General features: G+C 41.7%; 1 protein-coding gene across 4 annotated transcripts in view; it reads right to left on the reverse strand.

The window, feature by feature from the left end:
- Positions 1 to 24808, reverse strand: part of LOC105840233 (bifunctional heparan sulfate N-deacetylase/N-sulfotransferase) — a 266600-nt gene that overhangs the window by 53515 nt on the left and 188277 nt on the right. For all 4 annotated transcript variants that reach the window (XM_036283750.1, XM_036283751.1, XM_036283752.1 and 1 more), the window contains one exon: positions 19581 to 21424. In XM_036283750.1, the coding sequence (XP_036139643.1) occupies positions 19581 to 19756 (176 nt within the window). In that variant the 5' untranslated portion in view covers positions 19757 to 21424. The remainder of the gene's footprint in view (positions 1 to 19580; positions 21425 to 24808) is intronic.

A 24808-nucleotide genomic window follows, 5' to 3' on the forward strand; every position in this document is an offset into this window, starting at 1 on the left:
AAAATAAATAATATCCTTTTGAAACAAACTCAGTAATGCTAAATTTTTCATTACTGAAAAATTAGTTTGTGTCGGCATATGTTATATAAATTATATATGTTAAAATTAAATGCAAAATTTTATATAATTTTATTTTACATGAGAAATTTAAAGAAATTTTTAATATATCGAACAAAATATAAAAATAATTTTTTCAAACATCAAAAAAATAAGCCATTGATCTCTACGCCACGTTTCTTCTACTTCAACAGCAACGACGCTTTGCAGCCAGAATCGGGAGCAGAAAATGTGTCTATAACACGCGAATTCACGGCGTCAGTGGTGATGAAAGATCCCAGGGGTTTCCTTTTTCTTTATCGCGCGATTGTGTGGCGGTCTACGCGACTTTAACCCTCGCGCACACGCAGTCGTTCAAGTTACCGAGAATCTATCTTACGAGCACAGGTGCGCAAATGTGAGCGCGAACACGAAATCGCTGACGTGAGAAAGATAGAGTTGTCCAGTTGTTAAATATATTAGCCGCTTCGCATAAGAGTTTATTTCGAGTCAAAAATAACATTGTAATCAGACAAATAGTTAGGTATTTTCATTCATATTTCTTTAAACGTTCCTGTAAATATTCAAGACATTCTCCAATACAAAATTCTAATATATCAATAAAGCAATTTCTTATATATAATCTAACATGTATATGGATTCAAAAGAGCTTTGATATATATTTTTTTAATTAGCTATAAGATTAATCACAAAAACTATAAAATTTAGATATTGTAATAGTCTAAAATATCAGTACTGTACGTAATATTAAGAAACAGCAAAGAAGATTAAACATTTTCTTCTGTAAAAAATGAGAAGGGAGCGCCAAATATAAGCGTAAACGTGTGAGCTAACGTGTACAGGCGAAACGAGAGCAGCTTCTAAGTATTCCACATTTCGCGTAATGAAGTTGTATCATGCTCGGGGTAAGTGAAGCAGAATTATGATCTCAGGGTTATACACCACCTACTCTTTTTTCCTCTTTGCTTGAATCTGCTATACGTTTCGATATCGACCTATATATTATTTCAATACTGTTATTTTGCGTAATAAGAATTAGGGTAGAATACAAAATATGTATATTTAAACTTTTGTCTACGTAAAGAAGAAAAATTGTAAACGTGAAAGAAAATATAATTAGGGAATAAAATTAGTGTACAATATTTATGAAATGATATAAATATAAATATGAAAATAAATTATTTTCGCATTTATAAATTACTTATAAATAATAAATTATTTTATTTGATAACAATTTAAACTTTCGCGTAAAATTTAAACATGTGCCATATTATATTGCATAAAATGCAATTCAATAACGTGATACATTTGAAACATTTCTGCTATGAATTACGCTTATTTAATGGCTGCATTTGCTTAATGAAATAACAAGCTATTTGTAGAGACAACATGATATTGATGTGATGATTGTATTAATTCTCGCGTAAGATCAAATAAGTTAAATATTTCAGGTAAATCAAAATAATTGAAATTCCTGTCACTTATTTAAAAATAAATAAATAAAAATAATTTTGAAGCGTCGAACACTAAGTATTTGCATTAAAATATTTAAATAAATAGAGAATAGTTTATATAAATACAAATAGATGCTTTTCTTTGTTAATGGATTTACGTATTATATATAAATTACCTCTATAGACATTACTTATCGCGTAAGTCAAAGTAAAATAGTAGATTCGCAGGATTTAGCACGTTCGCATTTGTCATCTTGTCACGTATTGATGCACGGCATTGTATAAGTAATGCATTTTATCGGCACATTGATTTTGCCAGCCTCAAAAGTACGTCCCGCGTCACGATGCACATCTATTATACCGTGCGCCGCAGCTCTCTCACATATACCTCTCAGAATCGGCACAACCCTTCGTGTTCGGCCATTCGATCGGTCCGGCCTTCCTGCGGCACTCGCATTTTGCGCGCGACTACACGCGTCCCTCCATTGAGTACGTGACCGAAGGCATACGATAGTAAATTGCTTCTGCGGTTTTACTCTTCGGCGCGGAGGAGGTCGGCACGGGGACGAAAGTCGAGGGACTGAAACTGCTCCGTGAATCGGCCGGTAGTGAGAATCGGGGTCAGAAAATCGAGAGGGGAGGAGGGAGAGAACGGAATCGTTAGGAGATGCTCCTTTAGTCGCGGTGAAATCGAAGAGGGGAGGAAAAAAGAAGAGATCACAGAAGAGATCCCTCCCTCGCGAGGTGGTCGCGCGCGAACTTCTTCTATCCTCTGATTGAGTGGCGAGGGTGACCAGAAGGTAGAATCTCTGATCGGTTCGGAAGGGCATGAAGAGGGAAAGGAGGGGGAGGGGCATCTGGCAATTTACGGACGTCCGGCGAAACTGATTTCGAGGCGACAGAAATTACTTCTTCAGGAAGACGTGGTTCTCTCTATCTCTCCTCTTTCCCTCACTATTCGTTCTCATACCGAGGTTTTTGGGTTCTTCTCGTCGTGACTCGCCTCTGGGGTACCGTATCCTACCGGCTTGCAGCGTTACGGCGAATCTCTCGTTCGCTCGTGGTACAGCATTGGGAATTGTGGATTGCACGGAAACAGAAGTCACATTCTCCAATTTTTCCCGATATTGAGTGAGAGATACAATCTTATTCTCGTATCTTATCTCGTTTCATTGTTGTCACTAAAGGTATGTATCGAAATTAAACGTGTGTCCAATTCGACAAATAAGAAAGATTTAATCGCGAATTCAACGAGATTAATACGTAGAAATTGCTTTCCGATTTCATGACAAATTTGAAAAAAAGAAGAATGTGAGTCTTTTGGTCTTGTAATCTTCAATTGAATTCGCCTACAGCGAATGCGTGGTTTCTTCGTATTGGTTTTTCGCGGCCAGAGCATCGAGATTGTGGTCGCATCGATTTGAGACCGGCGGTAGCCGCGGTAAATTTCGTAATACACTTCTCGAGACTGGTGGACCTATATTTGACTCCCGTTATACGCCGTTCCCTATCGTTGGGTCTTTAATTAAATTTCCCGATACGCACACAAATATACGAGAGATGCAAAGAGCTAAAAAAATATTTCTCTGAAAAATATTTATTAAAAAAAAGGTAAGTTTGTAATTGTCTTAAATGATTAAATGATATTGCGCTGTAAACTAAAATTTTTAGTATAAAATTTAAAAACGTCACGTTATATAAACGTGATGTGTAAATTTATTTAAAAATATTAATGGCACATTTTTTAGGTTTTGATTAATTAAATGTGTAATTAATTATCGGATTACAAATGTAAATAACGTTGATTAGTAACAAAGATTGCCGTCAGAGGTAGCTAACAGTTAAATGACTGAATTAGAGACAAAAGATTGAAGCCATTTCTTTCTGTTAACTGCTCGTAAGGCTGATATATGGGAGACCATAAACAAGCGGAGAATCTACTTTCTAGCCCGTAGTGTAGTTTCACTATGGCTGCCAAATGTAATTGGACGAAATAAACGTTGCAGCAAAATGCTTTCACTTTGTTACATTGCCAATACACCGAGACTGGCAGGATTTTATTCGCAATCTTTTTACCATGGTCCACCATTAAACGATTATCTGAATTCGCGATTTAAAATTGTTCGTCTCCCTATAGCTTTCATATCATAGACTTTTATATCATAAATGTCAAGATATTTAAACACAAATAATTCAAAATCTATATTTTACATCTGTTTACTTTTATGTTAAATAAATATAAACTTGCAAAAAAAGATCTGCAACGTCTTGCGACGTCTGGAACAGCTTGCATTAATAATCATTATTAATAAGCATAACCTTTAATTAGCGATATGGCTAATCTATCTGCTTGAAACAAAGTAAAAACAAAAAGAGGAAGGAAAAAAGAGGAAGAAAAAAAACTCTCGTGATAAAGGCGTTTTTGTGACTAGCTTTTTATATACACGATGTAGCAAGCCTGAATACCTCGTGTAGATGTAATCGTGCGTTTCACAGATCAATTCGGGTCTCGTTTCCGTGCGTATGCGACATTTTTTACTTTCCACATTCAACCGTACGGAAGTTTTTAATTCGCACTGCGCTAATTAGAGGCCGGGTATCGACCAATCGATCCATGAAATACACTCGCAACCCCGACGTACGGGCGATAAATTGAGCGGGGTGCGCGAAAGGGCAGCTTTTCCTCCCTGCTGCATGAGAGAGAGGAGGACGTGAACACGGGCGCTCGCAAGGTTTTTACTCGTTTACAGCGAGAACGTGTAAACGCGGTGCATTACATGCACGAACGTGGGTGGTCGATCGGTGCCGCTCGGACAATGCACTGCTTCCTGGAAAGAAACTGCGATTCCAATTACACCGCGGATCTGCAATAATTTCTATCGTTCCGATAATTGTATTATTCATCCGTGTGTCGCGTGTCGCTGTGAACGATCGGCAGCGACACGGAGCGTGAATACGCGTGTTCCGCGTGAGTGCGCGCGCAAAGCCTTTTATTACATGTCGTATCGCGCGTAATCACTTACAGCAATTGAATACCGTGTAAAATAACGATATAATATAATTATGAGCCGCGCGGACGAGCTGTACAGCGGGGACCCGTTGTACATAGCTGTAATCGAGATTACAAATGAGGGAAGCGTTAATAAGCGACAGTGGGTATCACCGCGTCGGCCGGAGGGGTAGGGCGGCGATTAATATGTCGTCAAAGGAGCGCCACTTTGGTACGCCCGCAATTTCTGAGGCCTGTGGAAAACGTGAGCCGGCACTCGAGTGCTCGGGCGTTGAAACAATTAGGCGGAAATGCCTCTAATGGCGCAGCAGCTGCTCGAATTTGACTGGCAAAATTCCTGACGGCGTTTCTCCTCAATCTTCATCCGCGTCTAATGCATGACTCCGTAACTACGTGACAGTTGCTTTGACGGCATTATTCGTGATGAGAATTCGCGAAATGGATCTTGTTCGGCAAAGAATCGTGCATAAATTAGCGAAACGAGTCGTACAGTTGCGTACAACAGTTCAAATGTGATATAACTGATAAATAAAAGTAATTACAAAAATACATAAATTTAAACGGTAATTGTGGCAAACACATTTAAACCTCAGTTGCGCACATTCTAGGTACAAGTTTGTTACAGTCTATCTTATTTGTGGCCGTTTTCTCGCAGTTTGTACCCGCTTAGTTCAGATTATAATTGGTGCTTACGTGCCGCCGTAGAGAGATCTACCTAGTGTGCTCAACAAGGTTTCAAAGAGGTCAGTCGGATAATTCGACGCTAATCTGCTTGCAATGTCGCAGAAAAGGAGCTTGTTACGACATCTCGCACATCTAAAAGCGATTTATCCGTTAAACAATAGAACAAGTGGAGTCTTATTACAGTTGAAAACGTTTAATTTTGACTTTATTATTTCTATGACTAATTATAGTCATAAAAATTATTTTATCCTTTATTATTTCGTTTATTATGACTAATTATAGTCATTATGACAATTTGCGCGGAATAGTATCACACGAATGCAAATAAGATTACAGGTCATGTTCCAGAAACTGTTCTATTCTTGCTCTATTAATTCGAATAATAATAATAACTGGACTTGGTGCCATTAATAATGTGTTTCGTATAAATGGCTTCAGATCTGTAGGTAATAAAAAATTGGATTAACCTGTCATATTTTTTTATCCGAAGCGATAACATTTTGTGAACAAGTGCACGATGATACTTTTTTTTTATTTTTGAAAAAAAGCTTTCAATAGCAAACGCAAAAAAAAACTATTCCGCTTTCATGTATTCACAGCAAAAAGCTCGGCAGAAAAATAATCTCTCGATAACCATTCATTTTTACCGTTAATGCAAAATATCCAACAATTCAAATACAAAAATAAAAAAAGCTAACACACAATTTTAAATAACTATTAAAATAAATTCGTGTCTGATACCGCGCGCGCGCGTAGAAACTCAATTTTTAAAACGCGCTGAATTTAAAAAACTAATATAGAGAAATAAATAAATTTTTTGTAAAGATTTATTAATAAATTAGACACATGAACGAATTATCATAAAAAAAGAAGTAAATTTATTTATTGATTCCATTGAAGAAAATTTGATTTCATTTGTGAGAAATGCATGGCTCGCGACGAATGGAAATGTTCGCGGAATTAATCGAAGTTAATCGTCGTTATCGTAGAGATTTCTTTTAATTTCCGCCTTTCATTTCACATTGACGCACGCGATGCAACGGGATTATTGTAATGAGATATAAGCAGTCACCTGATAAGCTAGAATCTGCGTCATCGCTAATGCAAAGTCGTTGCCAAGAAACATGCGGAAGGGTGCGGCTTATCGATAGAAAATCCCTTGATACGGCTCCGTATCAAGCATGTTTACATCGATAAGTACTTGATCGACACGATGGTACTTGGCCGTGCTATTCAGATTGCAGATGCTACGTGAAATACGTGAAATACACGAGCTTCTCGCAACATCATTTCCATCGATTTTCATTTCGCCCAACGCGGCGCCAATTTCGCCGACATTTATTCGACGACAACATCCAGAAACGTGCAAAGCACAAACGATAAAACATTTCGCATCGGTTAACAAGCAAATCGTTTATTTACACAATGCGCGCGCGCGCGCGCGCGCAAAGTTACCGTGTAAATACAACAATTTTCTCGCGATAACGTGACTCGCGCGGACCTCGACGATCGAGGGGAGAGCTGTATCAAAGGAGGGACATACCGTGCTCTCGATAAGGCGGAATACGGTGTCCCGTCGATTTTCTCTTGTATGAGCAAATAAAGGGTTTTCGCAGTCGTCGCACGAAAGATTCTTTCGCGAAAAGGGGTGCGGGAAAATGGAAACAACCAGGAGACTGCTTCCAATAATTGGAAACCTAATCAATAGAGCGCAATCAGTCAACCATGATGCAATCGTCCAAGGGAGAGTTGCAATTTATACACGCGCGTGTACCGAGGCACACAGACACAGACAGTGCGGACGATGCATATACTGTGTCTCGCGTGTATCTCTCTATCCACACGGAAGCGCTCCACTTGGGCACAAAGAATTATTGGCTCCCATTCTGCTCCAGAGTTACCAACGGCATCTGTCCGTCCGTCCATCCTCCCCAGGCTTCCTTCCACCCACAGAGGTTTGCGTCCGTCCTCTCCCTACGTCCCGACCGTGCGCGGCCGTATATCAACTCCGCACAATTCGAAACATATCGCCGCTGTCTTCTCCTTTGTGTCTTGGCCGATTCTTCTCGCGTAAAACCCGTTTTTATCGCTATCCGTGCGCCTCGGAACGCCCTTTACCCCGCGCGACACGGCGTGCGCGCGCCGAGCGGGAGCGGGGTAGATGTGCAGTCGACGAGAAATCACCTGGGTCCGGCTTTCAGAGAGCCAGGAGCGGAGAAATCCGGCCGCGCCATGTTTTCACGGCGATACGATACATTTACTGGCTCCCCCGATGTGCGACATGACTTATATCGCATCGTACACATTGTTGTTGAAAACGAATTTGCCATCTGAGGATCAGCGCTCGTATCGACAGTATTGATGACGTTCTTTCAGCGTCAGTTCCGCACGTTATTGAATGTTATGGACCAATTGATATCGCTTATCAATCGAGCTATTCGATTATCGAGGCTGTCATAATTGTGTTGATTGATCTCAATTACAGAGCGGAAAGAAACGTGACATAAGTCTCACGTCCTGACAATCGTGGATATCAGTATTTTTTCTTTATATTTTACATTTGTTACATCTCATGCGGTATTGTTTTCCCGATTACTCTTAAACGTTACAATAATCAACGGTGACATGATTGATCTGACCGGTGCAGTGATGTGAATCCTAAATAGTGCGCTCTATATATAAACAAAGAACTATATTACGTATTTTCCCGATAAGCCAAGTCCCCCCCGATGAGTCGTTCTCGAGTGCGCCGCAATTTCCAAGAGTAAACTCGTGCGGTAAAGGGCTCCATAACGCCGTGTCGGTTCGCAAAACCCACTTAACTCCCTTTGCGGAAGTATCTCGATACGTTCTCGCGTTAATTTCGAGACGCGGTATGATTAAACACGTGATTAGCGACCGCATGCCGGTGCACACCCCCCTTCCTCCTCCCCCTCCCCGCGCACACAAGTCTTTTAACGGGTATATTAAGCTCGCTTCCTACGGAACGTACCTGTATGTAGGTTGGAGCCGCGCGGAGCAATCTATACACGCGCGCGGGTAGGTCGGTGTTTGTAGGTACGTGTATATACATATACGCGTTACCCGCAACGAGTATCAGATGCCACGTACGTTAAATGGGACACGGTATAACATCTCGACGAGCTGAGCGGGAGTGTATGAGGTCTCACCGACACGCGAATATATAGATAGGGGAGAATAACAGCGACACTGCAGGAGATTTGTGCGGCGTCCAAGGGTTAATTCATGGAAATCCACCTGAGCCACGCCCTTCAGAACGAATTGCACGTCACGAGATAACGCGGCGAGCTACACGGCGCGCTCGCGTTACCTCTTACCTCGTGCGCTTTATTAATTGTTGCTCGCTAGCGCGCGATCCGCGAATTTCTTCCATGAGTAGTTCCGCTCGTGGGAGCGGGCACAGTTGCGAACAGTTTGCGTTCGCTCCGGCTGTGTGAATCCTGTGGCGTTTTTCGTATTGATCGCGTTTCCGCGCGTTTCGCGCGACGTGTTGCAAGTTCACCAAGTTCGGTGAAACCGCCTATTCGGATACGAGCTGGGATTCGTTGATGCGCAAAGATCCCAGACCCCAGTATTGGGAGCAACTATCAAATCTGTTGGAGAGAGTTCTACTCGCTGGACTGTCCGCGGCTTCTCGAGTTCATAAACTATGATGTAACGCTCAATTTTGATTTCCCATGTTCCACGCCGTGTTAACGCGAATCTTAAGAATTGTTATTCGCGAAATTGGAAGACATCACGCTAATACTATTATTAGAAACTTTACAAGATTTATATATCACTTTACGCGTCATTATCATGTCACTTAGTTTTGGCAATTAAATTCTATACCTTTTTTTTCACGTGATAATAGTAAATAAAAAAGCTGAAATAAAATTACAACGGACAAAAGGAATTTCTGCGTAGTTTTCCGCTTCTGATTCATAATCCAATAACTAGCGCAAAGCCTTAAAGGCGATTCCCGTTCGGATTACGCCCGATGACTAATTCGTCGCTGACGTTCGTCGTGAAACAGTCTCTTTGAGCACGTAGCTTCCTACTGCGTGCGTGATATTAGGTACAAGGTATCGGGTTGTACGTACACGCTGGCCGGAGCTACAAGGGTATCGCAAACGTTTTGAATGGAGCTTTGCATGGCCACACAACCGATACGCAGATATCCGCAAGTGGACATTGCACAATGGCCGCGCGTTTGCGTCATATCCTACAGCTAATTCATCGAAATCCACCGAAACCACCCACGACCAATAACGGACGCGTATACCCGGTGTACATGTGTATGGACGTGCGCGCGCGCGCGCATATGGCCGACCGAGGGATCACGAATCGAGGACTAGCCATGAGCTTGGCAGGTTATCACGCCGATTGTCTGACGCTCAGTAGATGCTGCGTCTGATGCGTCTGATCACATGTTACGAGTGAACGATTAGCGAGCGCAATCGTTGGTTTATCGGTGAGATTTAGCGTGCGCCTGACAGAATCCTGTTTTACGCGTACGCACCTGCAGACGGGTCCGCGAATCGCGATACAATCAAAATCGAAAGTCGCGCAAGAACCACTCTCGGGAGGAGCCACTTTCCCGAGAACAATCGCGTAAAGCTTCCCGCGGTAACCGCAAGAATATATACCGAGGACGTAAGGCCGATGTAAGACAGAAAGATAAATATAAATTTAATTCGCACAGCGTGAAGGGAAATCATACAGACACGTAATTAAATCAGATTTTCGGAGTGCGTGCCGCGAGTGTGATCAGAAATTGGAGCGATGACAGTTGTACGAGATATTAAGACGGAGTATGTGTCGAGAATATACATGGTATGTTAGACGTGTGAGAATCAAGCATTCGTGAGGTTGCATCGAATCGAATCGAATCTTTGATAGCATGTTCGAAATCGAATCGAATCGAATCGAATCTCTTTGATTCAGACACGAATCGAATTCAAATCAAATTTCCTTGGAGTTACATGTTAATTTAAACGTAAAAAAGTATTTTCAATAATGTTGCAGATCTTTTTTAATAGATGAGAATCATTAATCATTAAGAATTTTAGAAAACAATTATAAAAAAAATGAACACCGCTACTGTGTTATTTCAAAGTTGAACCATTTACCAAAATTTATGAAAAATACTTCGATGCCCGTTAATCGATCGACAAGCTGTTAAGACGTACTCTGTACTGTGAGAAATAAAGACTTACGAGTGTAACAATACTAAAAATAAAATTTCGAAGTAGATCATTAAATCTGTGCGTACATTGTAGTTTTGTATTTCAAGATCAATGGACGAGAACATTCCTATGTCACGTTTAATGCATCCGCAAACGGGAATAGGGGGAATCGCGCTTACGATCCACCAGCCGAGTGGAAACTCGTTTCTCTCTTTCGAGACAAGCAGTATCAAGGCTCGTGTACAGCCTTGCTCGCTAATTCTGAGTCTCGTTAAAAAAAAAAAAAAAAAAAAAACCGAATCGCCGTACGTGGCAACGCGCGCCATGTGTCCGATACTTTTCGTTCGCGAACCGGAGACCCCAAGCGATATCGACGGCAGTCCCTGATACTCGCAGCTATTAATTCTTCGAAGGGGGAGGTGAGGAAGAGCGAGGGAGGGAGACGGCAGGTTATCGGTTTACTTCCTCCTCCCTCCTCCACCCACCCCAACCGCATTTCGTGTTTCGATTGTCGCGCGTACGCACGTTTCATCCCCTTTTGTACCGGCCGCCCGTTCCTCCGCGATTCGTGCCGCGCCGCGGTATATCTAGCGCGTAACGGAAATCCTGCATGGCCGGTATACATGCTCTCGGGTATATATTTACACCGGAATCGATGAGAATTACGAGTTAACATCGTCGGCGCCAGCGACGACCAGCCCCCCCCGTACCGGCGGGGGCCGTCCTCAGGATTGACAGAATTAGGGTCGCTTCTCACGCACTCGCGAAAGCAACAGGACAATGTTAATGGCCTGGATGTGCATACCGTATTGTGCAGCGACGCTCCAAACCGGAATGCATGACGATTTGCGATACCGGCCGTGTGACATGTATTATTTAGCGGTGAATGGATCTGCGGCTCGTTGTTGCGACGAGCCAATGCGTTTAATTACGTTTACGTACGAGCGGCGATGTTTTACACACCGTTTCATTAAAATTTGATAGGAATTTTCGTTTTTCTTGTTATCTCGTCAGGACGGAAATCGATAACGCTGCAGGGTGAAAGCGAGGAATCAAGCCTTTTCTCGCCGGCGCCGAGTGTATGTGTTACTCACCCCAGAAAATATTGTGAATTGAGATCACTTTGATCTCGGGGTGTAACTTTGATCAAACGCCAGTATTTTATTCACTGAAAAGCGCGATTGTAAAAATGCAATTTTATTCAATAAAAGAAAACGTTTTGCGCATGACAATAGTCCAGCTGGCACATTTACCATTTACAAACAATATCTGATCAAAGCAATCTCCCTTCTACCAAAGCAATCAGAATACAAAATCAAACGGGCAAAAAAATAATAACGCATATTATAACGCGTTGCAATTAATGCACCATTCTCATTCGCTTTCCAAATCGCACTTCGCGATCTATCGTTTTCTTTTATTAAAGTCAAGCGAGACGTACGTCTCGAATGAACGCCTTTAGGGAACCGTGATGCAAACGTGTTTGCGTTTCATCCGCGATCGCGGATTAGACCGGATTGCGATTAGTACGGAGCGGTTCTCTAGCGGAACCGATGCGGGTGCCTCACGGCTTCTCATTTAACTCGTTGTAATTGCGGAGCTTTTTATCTTCTACCGCGCGTGTGTGTGTGTGTGTGTGTGTGTGTGTGTATCGGTCGAGCGTGCACGCGCGTATTCACGATAGCCGATTAAATCCCCGTACAGCGGCGATGGCGGCTCTCCTCCGTCTTTTAAACGGACGGACGGCTCTCGGTCGAGTGCTCCTCGAGTTTTTGCTTGGCCGTTGCCGTCGCTAATGAGACCGCAGCCACCCTACTTTTTCCTACTTTTCCTCTTTACCGGAGAACGATGCACGTATTCCACCTACCACGCGAGACTCAGGCGTAAATTGGCGTAGTGGTGCGCGGGGGAATAAAAAGCGAGAGAGGCACCGCGACGGAAGATCTGAAATTACGCCACGGTCTATGCGGCACGCGTTTCTTTCTTCTTGCTTCTTTTTTGTCAGCACGCCGACAATTACCGCTCGATGCCGTCTGCGAAATGTCGCCGTGTCGGAATTTCGTACGACGAACGAGAACCTAAAACGAGTTAGGGTGCAGTCGTGCGTGGAAACAGGAAGTATCTGTTACCGGAGTGCGGTAAGAAAGCTCGTGAAGAAGACGAAAAAAAAAAATACGCGAATGAGAGAAGGATCAGTCTACTTTGTTTTAATACACACAAAGTATTTCATACTTTTCGGAACATTTTATGATTGACAGATGTTAAACATAATTGCGAGAAACATTATCGATTATTATAAAGTTTTGTACATTTGTAAATTTGAGAAAACTCGCGATATATTAATTTAATGTAGCAGAGTGTGTTGATGTGTATTAAATAAACAGAAAATTTAAAGTTAAGAAAATTAAAGTTAATTTTTAAAAAGTTTGCAAGAACTATAGTTTAAATCCAATGGCTGGATTGTCGCGAGAGTAAATATGGAATGTGACTTCCGTCGACCACTCCCTGACGGTCCCGGAAGTCGATAAAGCAAAAGATTCTCCTCCGTTGTCGTCGTCCTTTGCGATTATCCTTCGCGGGGGCAAAGTCGTACCATATATTACTTTCTTTCGTGATATATTGCTCTGTTGGGAGAACAAGCATCGAATCGGGATACGTCGAAAATTATGTTTGTTCGGTCAGTATATCGCCTCTACCTCTTTAAACTTTCAGCTATCCGGTAATCCTTCCTGACATCGCTATTTCGCAATTTCCATTCGAAATTGTTTTCCCCCGGTACACACGAATCATATGTTCAATCAACAAAAATATTGAAAATTTTTAATTATACCGACAATTTATTTTTAAAATGTAAACTGTAAATCGGTCAATAATTTTGAAATATTCAACAAGAAAGTGCTTACGGTATTTCTTTTCTTAAATAAAGTTGCATAAAGTAATTCTTTTAGTTGCATATGCTTGTCAACGATAAACAATTCACTTTTTGTATAAATATAATCTGCGTGCGAAAAAATATAATTATTACAAGATCTGTAAATAAGAATAAGCTAGTGTTGAAGTTTAAGGTAATGTCGGAATAAATTTCGTAAGAGACTCGGAGAAATTTGCGACCAAAGTTTTCATGATTCAATTACTACTACTTCGAGAAGATAATTGTTAAAAATAATCGAAACTCCGCAGGCGAATAAACGTGATGAATAATGCATCGCTACGTTGAACAAACTCTATCCTTGATACTAGCGATACTGGTCGCCGCGTCGGCAGAGCTCTCGCGGCGCTCGCAATTTAATTAGTTAATTTCAGATTGTAAGCCGGACTATAAGTCTGCTTGTAATTTGCGGCAGTATCATAAGTTCAGAAATTAAATTAACATTTACGCGAATGTCATCGGAAAATTCATTGCAATGGTAAAACTTTGACACGTGTATAAATCTTTTTTAAAATTTACAAGAGATGTCACATATTTTTTAGCAATAAATGTCCGCCGTCGATAAACTGGTTAATTTTAATATTATAAAGATATGAGGATTGATATAATATTAATAATAAAATGTAAGACAAAATAAACGATTAAAAACGACTGACTATTCCAGTTTAACACAAATATATGAAGATTGTGTGTGCGTGTGCATATTCTATTTCTGCTTAGAAAATTAGATGTACTATAAAACGCAATATGCGCGGATATAGGAAAGCTTTATCGCGCTCGACGATTTTTATGGGCGCGGTTCTCGGGTGGGGTTCAAGAGCAGGACGTATCACTGCACGGAGATGCATCATGCAAAAGGCGCGTGGCTAGTAATAGGAAGGAACTGCGTACGTGCGTGTGGGAAGCTTAGCGCCGACGTAAGGCCAGCCGGGAGAGAAGAAGCTTGAATTGACGCTGATTGGGCGTGCGACAAACATCCGGTCGCATTTCACGTCCCACGACAGGGAGTGCGCCTCTCTTTCTTCGTTGCAACCGCACGTTTGTGCGCCGCGAGACAGATCGGGCGCGATTGCTTCTCGCTTTACCAGATAAAGAGAGGAAGGCGAAGTCGTATCTTCTACACTTCGTACATCTCGTGCGAACGCGCTTCCGCCTTTTTACTACTCGGCACATGTATATACGCGCTCGCCGCGTTTAACAGGAGATGGAGTTTTTTCGCCGACAGTATCGTTGCGAGCAATTTTCTCCATCCACCGTTGACACGTGTACACACGCGATGACAGCGTAATCGCGATTTCTTAGATTAATGACGAAAGAATTATTCAACGGAGATGAATGCACTTTTTGTCAGCGGTGCGGCAACCGACGGAAGTCCGAGAGATATTATTTCACGGCTCTCGCGCGAAAGGAAGACTTGCGACGCGCTAAAAAAGAAGAGGGAAAAAAAATGAGCCGCGACACCGTTAACGATAAATTTCCTGCCGCTCTGCCTTTGTGTCCCTCGGTATCCTACTTTAAATAGCGTTTACGCGTCACTGTCCAAAATGTAAAACAACGATTTATCGCGCGATAGCGCGCCCGTGCACAAAAACGGCGATGCATAGCTGCAGACGCCACGACAGCTGACACTATCGCGACGCGACGAGGCGGAATCCTACGAGCGATCTAAAATTGCCACGTTGTGCGTCCGTGGATTCCGCTAATTTGTTACTGCCATCGCGATAATGCATTTTACTACAGGAGTGACGTCGCTGACGCTCTTTAAGAATGCCGCGAAAAACATTCACGTTACATAAGAACTCGCAATATATTTTGATATAAAACACCGCTAGAGAAATATAATTTATTACGCTACAATTATCCTGTATAATTTTATACAAATAATATAATTAATCCTTGGTTTATAATATACGTGGACATATATATATAATCTGAAAGATTATATAATTCGTTCAATAAACATATTTTTATTCGGCACAAAATGGTTCTGAATGTAATTTTCGAAAATTTATATGAAAACAAGAGACGGCAGATTCGAGATAATGAAACGATCTAATTAACACTGATTTAATGCGGACGGGTGAAATACAACTGTACTTGATTAGATGCCGAGCAGTTTCCGGCCTCGATAAATCGCGCATAGTCCGTCTTGTCTTATCTATATTGGTAGTGCAATTATAAACACCGAGATGCAATGTCTCGTAGTACAGTTTCCAAGATATCGTCGTACATTTACCAACAGGACTGTCCAGCCTGGATTAGATATAGTTGGTTATGAAGCTGCCAGTATTGATGTGATATTACATGTCAATGTCCGCGCACTAGTGTGTATTAAACTCTATGATTGACGATACGAGAGTGGATTCTCGTATCCTGCGATCGGCTGCAGAATTCCACGGTGTCTCGCGGCTTATCTATTAAGATTGATTCGCGTAAGATCACGGCATTATTAACCAACTCCGGTTGCTGCGTGTACGAGGATTTATGCGCCGGTCTCTTAGTCTCTAGGTATAGTATCGTATCGTAGGAACAAGTCATATATCTCGACCTTCCTCCCGTCTCCAATATGAAGCACGTGTTGCAGGATCATAACGAATATTTTATGATAACAGATATGTCCGTTAGTATTGCAGCGGTGTAAATTATGATCTGTCGTCGGGGAAGAGCTTCGCGGTCATGTAAGCGCGCGGTTTACATTCTGGAAGTCGTTTGCAATACTATCGCGCCTCATGAAAAATATATATCCCTTCTTCCTCTTACGCAAGCGATATTTCGAAGGAAAATCGATCTTCTAGAACAATCTCGTCGACTAGGTGTCGAAGAAAACTTGTTAAGCTCTCACTCAACGAGACTGGTCGCGTATTGCGCGCGCGCGTACGGGGGAAATTATACTTTAATTGCTTCGATTCTCGTGCGAGAAAAATGCGAAACTTCGCGTGTACGTAATAACTAAAACATCGGCCACGATATAATTTCCGCACCTTTGGAAATATCAGACGCTTGACGCTCACGCGACACGTTTCGTTTTAGGTGCTACATTTCGGAAGCGCTCTACTGTGCGTGCGATCATTATTACCGTATATTTTTCAACAAAGTACCGCGGCGGACGTTGTACTTGCATGCCGTCTCGCTATTGTGGAGACGGACTGAACAGAATCGTAGAACCGGAGCGAAGCGCGCGTCTCAGGAAGCGAGATTGTTCGTCTCCTCTCTAATTAACTGTGAATTTACTTCTCTCTGCCTGACGCGCACCGTAGTTGGGCAAGACTCCTACAGGACTGCAGGATATCGAAGAAAACTGGAATTGAGCCAGTTATAGTACGGAAATATATACATGACCTTTATACGTATATATGTATACGCTTGCTTGCATATAGATATACCTAACTATTGCGCTCGTACATTTAAATAGGATCTCTAGGTCTCTAAGACCGAAGGTACCTGCCAATTCGCTGAGTCCACAAACTATTTCGCCTTTGCGCGGGTTGTTCGTGTTTCCTATGGAGGCCTTCTGTACGAGAGTTCTCGGATACAACGGTAGAAGAGATGTACGCGGCTCGCTAAAATTCGCGAGTATCTTCGTTTGCGCACCGCTTCGTTTACCAAGTGAGCGATCAAAGGACACACTGCGTTTAAATTTAGGAGGTATTTAAATTTTTTAACGTCGTTTCCCGACATGAGAGAGCGTAAGAAAATTTTTTTGCCCCAGGAAAGAAAAACGGTAACGATATCACTTTCGTTAATAATAATTAATTCAACATTTCAGACTCTGTTATGCGGCACGCAACACGTAATTAGAGATATGAAACATCCTGCACAGCCAATGATGATTTCATGCGTTTCTTATTCTTTGATTATCAAAAAAGTAATTAGTATAATTTTTTCCTGTACGCGATTTTCTTCACAACGACTGCACGTATATTTACGTATAATGAACGGTGTGTCGGGTGCGTGACAAAAAAATTTTATTACTACGGAACATGGAAATATGTTACTGCGAAGTTAGATTAACGCGCTTTGATACTGTCGATATTGTCATGTGCCTCAATAAAAATTGCATTCCGTAGAATTCCTGCTGTTATTATACTATGTACATTCATTATCTTCACGCAAAATTGCGAAATAATTATATACGTATTCCTTTTTCCTGTCTATTATCTGTCGCATTGGCGCTTCTCGTGACTCCAAATTTAATAAAAATAGCTCGCAATTATCGAGATCATAAGGCTGTTAATGTTCCATTATCAATATCTACATATCATTACTATTTCCCTCATTATTCCGATGGCATTATCTCACGAGAGATCTCGTTGCTTCGCTTCTTTATTTAATGAGAGGATCAGTAAAAAATCAGTAAAGATCCGTTATTTTAAATATATTATAACGGAATTCAGTTACTAATATCAATAAAGATTATTGATTTTACAATTAGAAGTTATAAGAGATTCGTTTATAGATAAGTTATAACGTTATGACATATTTATACGATAGCATATTTCGAGCGGGTAATTACTAATCGCATTCGTTATATATTATATAGATTCCACTTTCTCGCATCGTTTGCACGCGAAAAAAAGACGTCAATGTAAACTGTTTACGACGCGCGAGATTCCTGCTGGAAGATCCCTTACCAGTGACGTTGCACGCGACCACGCAATTTCAGAGTTACGAACTGGCCGGCGCGACGGTCAGCCAACTCGCGACTCTAATTGGTCTGCTTTGCCTCGCTTGATTGCACACAAAGTAATTAAAAGTGTCGTCATTATGCTTCACCTATCGTCAAACGACTCGTCTCTCTCGCCACTCAATCCTAATCGCCCCTTGTAAACTTGCTTCCGTGGTCTTTAACGGTATATTTTCCGCCGCATTTGCATGTTATTATTGCAGCGCGTTATAAAATTACACGCATTTTGAAGTTTACGAAATTCTACTTATGTAGTAATGTGCAAAGTTGGCACTCTTCATTTTATACGTACTTACGATCATTCTCGAGCAACACGACGAAAGCCAACGATCCGAAAAAGTTGTACAAGCGTTTTTCTATGAACACGTCGGATTATTGTGCAAAAAGAGTTTGTGAAAGTTTGGCCAGCAGGTGCTGCGCGTAAAAATCTTGTGCTAATTAGGCATTATTCTGTTTATGCGAATACTGTAAATATTCTCAAGCACAGACAGTGGTTTTTCGTATTCAAAATTAAAGAGATCATTTCCTAACCGTTTAACCTACCTAATTTCATTCAAATAATTTTCAAAAGAAACCTGTATCTTTAAAAAATGTGAAGAAAAAGATGTGTTACGAAAAGCTACGGAACACTTTATGTAACATAGTCTATAAATATTAACAACAATAAATGAAATTAGAACTGATAAAAATGCCTTAACATATAAATATTAATTTTCACTCTTTCAGAATACAGATTTATGATGTGTCTGTAAAGCTGACATATTTTATTAACTTGATGAAACAGCGATGCTTTACAAGCTTAGATATAATGAAAAGCGTGACTCTTTCTCTCTCTCTCTCTCTCTCTCTCGCGCGCGCGCGCGTGTGTGTGTGTGTGTGTGTGTGTGAATATGAAATAAGTCTGTATCCTTACTTTAAACTGCAATACTTTTTAAAATAATTCTACCGCATAAATTTTAAGCTAAACAAACCAGAACTATCATCAAAAGTGCCGAAAATTGTTAGTACGATATATGTCCGCCGAGTGTCATGCCGGTGGTAAAGTAAAAATAGTTAAAAAAAATGTATATGTATAAAGCGGAAGAACTTTTGAAAATAATTTAACCGCATAGAACTCAAGCTGAACAAACTAGAACTACCGTCAGAAATACCGAAAATTATCTGCACGACACACTTCCGCCTGGCGTGCTTTGAATATTCAAAATTATATAAAATTGTTAATTGTTAAAATCTCGTAATGTCCTACGTAATTATTAGCCTAGAACTGAAACGAGAACAGAATGTAATATTCGATAGTTTTGCACAATTGTACAAAAGAGAATGTGTCACATACTGGCACACATAAAAAAGTTAGAACATTTTTTTTCATCTTTTTGATATAAAAAATGTAGAATTATAAAAGTATGAAAAAATGCTGGAAGTATCATTGTTTTTTTTTTTTTTTTTTTTTTTTTTTTTTTTTTTTTTTTAAATTAATGTTCGCAAACACATTTGAGATTTAGAAGGTGATTTGGAAATAAAATCAATGATCACGCTCTCGTGAAAGAATTGCTCGTACGTTGCTCGGACTTACCTGGATAGCGGTCCACTGCTGATGATGTAATGAGTGTAGTAGAATATACTGCCGAGAGAGACGAGCAGTAGTGCCGCGACGCAGCGCTTCACCGTCGCCTGCTTGACGACGTAGCGCGGACCGACGGCGCCCAGTAGAGGAACGCCAGCTTCGTTTGCGGATATCCTCAGCACCATCGTCTCATTCGACGACGTCTCTGCGGATGCGACAACGCCTCGACGTGGATTATCGCGAAGTCCCCGGTCCCCGAGCGAGTCTGCACGGGACGTGTCTGCCCGCGGCGTGCGAACGGTTATGCTGCCACTTTATAGTCAACGGATCTGCCGACGAAAGGTCAGGTAGCAGCTCCAAGAATCGTTGATGATCCCCGGCGAGCGGGGATCATTTTTTCGTCTGCACAGTATAGAGCACCTTCGTCGCCATGTTCTCGCGTTTGCAGTCCTTCTTCGAGCATTCACATGCAACATTGAATCGCGCTACGTTTTAACGAACATCAATATACGTATATTAATTTATAACACTAGATTTTCCCTCGTTCAATGAGAGCAAATCATTGTATGAATTAATTATTTCCTTAATTTCTACGTATCTTCTTCGTGAGTGGCGATATTGGTAAATCCAAGTACCTCGAGTTTGAGGGAAGCCAATGGTTGGAATCAGGTTAAAACACGAGCTCGAGGTTACTCGTCGTATACCTTTCGATCTCACAATCAATAAAGTACCCTTTGACGAAGTTAACGAACAGCATTGGACCGGGACTTCTCGACTCTCGATGCGTTAGTCGAACGTTTCCTCACGTTGGAGGTAAATCTACTTAGAACGGCGAAGGAAATCCTGACGAAGAAATTTCAAGACGATCGTACTTGAGACGGACGAGACGAATTCAAAGTTCATTAAACGCGCTTAATCCCGCTGGCACTGCGTACGTTCTAAGATACGGCGGTCCCTCCTGTTCAAGATTCTCCCGATCCAACCGGCGGTCGCGAACCTGATCGGCCCCGGATCAAATCCCCTCGTCCGTTTGTCGAGTAACATCGATGATGTCTCAGCATTGAGGATCTAGACACCACTTGTTGCACTTTCGGAAACGCGGGATGATCGCCATTTCGCACAAGCAGCACGAGACCGTGCCGTCAATATCGCGCAATTTTTTAACCCATCTGGCCGGGCTACCATGGATGAACTGTCATCGAGATTTCAGTGTGTCGTGACGCGCGACACCTCGTCATCCCCAGGTCCGCGTATTAGAAAGTCTCAACACGCTTTCTGACGAAACGATCGTCGCGAAACGTATGCCGTCTCATCGTTGACGTTACAGAATCGTTCTTGTCTCCGGGCAATTTCGATGTAAACGATTCGCGACTCTGCCGTTCGAGGCTTTCGTGCCTCGGAGCAATTCGCCACGCGAGAGATGGCCAGGGCAAGCTTCACAATTCGTGTCCTCGCGAATTCTTGCGGACCTCCCTTTTTCTCTCTATTCGTTCACTCGCTCGCTCGCCGGATAGCTGCCGCCTGTTTCCGGTGTCGTTGCGAGCGGGTTCACGGTTGAACCATTTGTTACGGCGCACGACCGCCCCTAGACACCATCTTGGACCCCCCCTCCCACGACGTGCAAGCAAACCGACTCACTCGTAAATTTCGAACGCTGCTTCGTGTCTTCCGCCCGACCCGACCCTCTTCTCATTCCCGCTTCTAGTTACCCCCCGTCGCCGGCTCCTACCTCTGTCTGTCAATTAGGAACGATGTACAGGCGCAGTGTTTCTTACGCGAAACAATTTTCGGAGTTTATTTCTTTGCGTCGGCGACCCTTTTCGTCCAGTGTTGGAGAATTCCATGGTATCACTCTGTAACAGTAAAAGAAAAAGAAAAAATTAGGAAAATAGATATAGCGTGATGATATTGGTGCTACAAATTCATAGATTCGGCAGCTGTTAATTTTTATTTTAAGTAGCAGATAAAAATTTAATAGATTGGAAAATATTATTTAAAAAAAATCTTTATCTTATCTGCAATTAAGATTGGGCAAATAAATATTGACAAGTCAACTTTATGGGATAATAAATGCAACAAGAGATGATTGCGCGCGAATCATCTCGAAACAATTAAACAACAGCAACCAAATGATTACGGCATCTAACAACTTCAATTAATCGGCCGGCTATAAGTATAGCAGTGCCGCTTTCTTCGGAGCCACCGGCCTCCTCTCGACTAATTTTTTTTCTCACCAGTTATATACATCCACCTTCAGCAAGAAGTCCATTAATCAGTCCTCTCTTCGCCTCAGGCCCCCGGCCCTGAGCGAGCGGCCTCGCGGCGATACAAACTTTCGTTTTATCTGTTGTATTCGCGCGAGTCTATTCGCCGCCGGACCTTTTGATACGGGGGTGGGAGGAACGAAAAATGCGATAAAAGGCGCCAGGGATAAATTGAAAATGAGACTGCAGAGCGATAAGAAACGCACGGGGAAACGTGGAAATGGATAGAATCGATGTCAAGGAGACCCTCCGGAAGAATACCACCCCTCCGCGCAACTCGGCCTCCTATCTCCCAGCGTCTCCAGGGAGCTGACCCGACATTTTTCCCAGGGAAAATATTGATACCGTCCATAGAACGCGCCAAGCTGATTTCGAGGAATCAAGCAGAGAGGAAGAAAGAGAAGAGGGGAGGAATATAAAGAGCGAACGGATGCGGCAGCTTCAAAAAAGACCTGACCGTGGAGAGCGGGGACCCGCGTGGCAACGACATTGGCGCACGGAATTTAATTACACGACCGGAATGACTGACACGCTAATGGGTGGATGGGGTAGCTCGTCGAACTTTGGCAATACCCTCCCCGCTTTTCTATTCCCCACCGTTCCCCCTCGATCGAGATCCTCCGTTCTTTGACTCGCTGACGTGTAATGATGGGACAGTTCGCTCGGAATGAAACTTGACGCTCGGCAAAACGAATGCTAGACTAGAACAATTGTTACGTGTTTACGTGCTAGAGAGGAAAATAAAATAGACAATCGCTTCATCAGTGTCATGTTAATAATTTTTAGTACACAAGGTATCCATGCATAATACGACAAAAGCGAGTGTAAACGTAATAAATAAATATTTGTTAAGAAATACTTTTTTTTGACCTTTTACTATTTCATTATATAACAAGAAATGTCGGATGCTGTAAAAAAGCCAGAATAACACATCTTTCTGAGTTTCCCCACATAGATAATATCATAAAATGTGTTCAGCTATTTTCTACATTCCTTAGGCAACTTCAAAGTTATTTATCTTACTGAACAAAGACAGTAAACAAAATTTATAGTAGTAGTAGTACTTTGCTTTCATTTAGATATATGACAGCATCCATACTAAATTCTCCCAAACACGCTCAATCCCGTAATTCTTTTTCGTCTTACGCATCGAAGCAACTTTTCTCGCAAGTTCCGCTCCGCGAGGAGTCGATTCGTTTATTGCACAAAAATAATTCCTACGGGATTCCTTCTTCGATCTACCCAGTGCCGGATGCTTAATTCGAGAGACACGTTTTGGCTCCCCGAGAGGGTCGTTAGTCGGATGCATCACGTGCGCGGATTTAGAGGGAGAAGCCACGTAGGTGCACCAGGGCCGAGATTGCACGAGGAAACTACTCGATTGGCACGAAATGATTACCGGAGGTTCCTCCTGATTATTCGTTCGAACGAAACCATCTTTCTTCCTCGCTTCTGCCGAAGAATCTTGCCGTATCTTCCTTCTCTTCGTTCTCCGGGGTTCGCCCGGGCGGATCCAATTTCATTGAAGCTACCTAGAATATTCCACCATGCTCATGCACGCGCACATACCTACAGCGTACGTATTTAATAAGTAACCGAATGCAATTCGGGATCAGGTTTAATTTACAAAATGCGTATCATGTAATCAATTCTAGCTTCTTCTTTCAATTCTATCTTTTTCGAGTGGAAAATTTCAATGGGATTGCCATCAATAGTTAATGAGGGATGCCACCCTTGAAGTCAAGAAAAGTTTCTGTAGTTAAAACAAGAAAACGATCTGATACATTTTGGCATGTACACAAATTAAAAATTGCATATTATATAAGTATAATAAATATGAAATATAAAAAACAGATAAGCTAAAATAAAAAAGAAAAATTTTGTTTATGAATGTTTTATTATATATGGGATAAAGGAAAAATGGCAGTCATCGGGAAATGTCGCATCCCGAAGTTTCTTGCGGTATGATTGGTGCGCTTCTTTTTAGTTCGTCGTGAAACAAAGCACTGCGAAAACGGGAATCTCCCGAGAGTATTTCGTAAGTATAGAAATCTCCCAAGTGAGACATATTTCTCAAAGATAGGGCACGCGCAAAATTTATCACTCCCTTCGAAAAAAATAAAAAAAAATAAAAAGACAATATCGTATTCTTTTTTTCCGATATCGTTTTTTTAGATGTAAGTTTTTATATTTAAAAATATAACACTAAGGCAAGGCATATAAGAAGGCTCATTTACATTATACAAAAGTTAATGACTTGATTTTTATATAAAATATTAAAACCAAATAATAAAAGCTCGAGAATTCTTTTCCCTCAAAAAGTTGAATCCCCATTTTCCGATCCTATTATTTCTACACACTATTATCCCACATACGATATTATCAATAAAACAATTTCGAGTTTATGAGGTGTTCCGTAATCCATAAAAAATTCTATATCGCGTATTAATACGCGTGGATCAACTTCCATTATTCGGTCGAGTAGTCTCCGCAGGAATTTCAAGGGAAAAAAGGCATCCGATATAGCCGCAGGTACATCCTGGATATATATTGCCGCTCCATTGAGCTTTAAAGCGTTAATAAAGGAATCAGCGATATATAGAATCAAATATAACCAAACAACAGTTGCGGAATTACGCGAAGTTCGACTTCCGGGACCGACTGATAACCGAAATTTTTATTTCACTAGTTGCAATATGTCACGTCGTGCTGCGTGATCCTTGGATTATAATCTATCATACACCCATATAGAGGTGTACCCTTTTTTTTTTCCTTGTCGGCTGTATTCGGCGGCGAGAACTAAAAAACAACGGCCGGAAATAACGCCTATTGCGCTCGCCGGCTCTCGCTTCCCGGCGCAATTCGTTGCACGTATACACGCACGACGTGTTTCTCCCGCGTACACACGTGTGGAATATCCGCGTATACGTACGTACTTTTGGCCAGGATAGAAGCGCGAAATTAAATCCGAGA

This window comes from Monomorium pharaonis, chromosome 3 (assembly GCF_013373865.1).
Source record: "Monomorium pharaonis isolate MP-MQ-018 chromosome 3, ASM1337386v2, whole genome shotgun sequence".
Taxonomy (NCBI): Eukaryota; Metazoa; Arthropoda; class Insecta; order Hymenoptera; family Formicidae; genus Monomorium; species Monomorium pharaonis.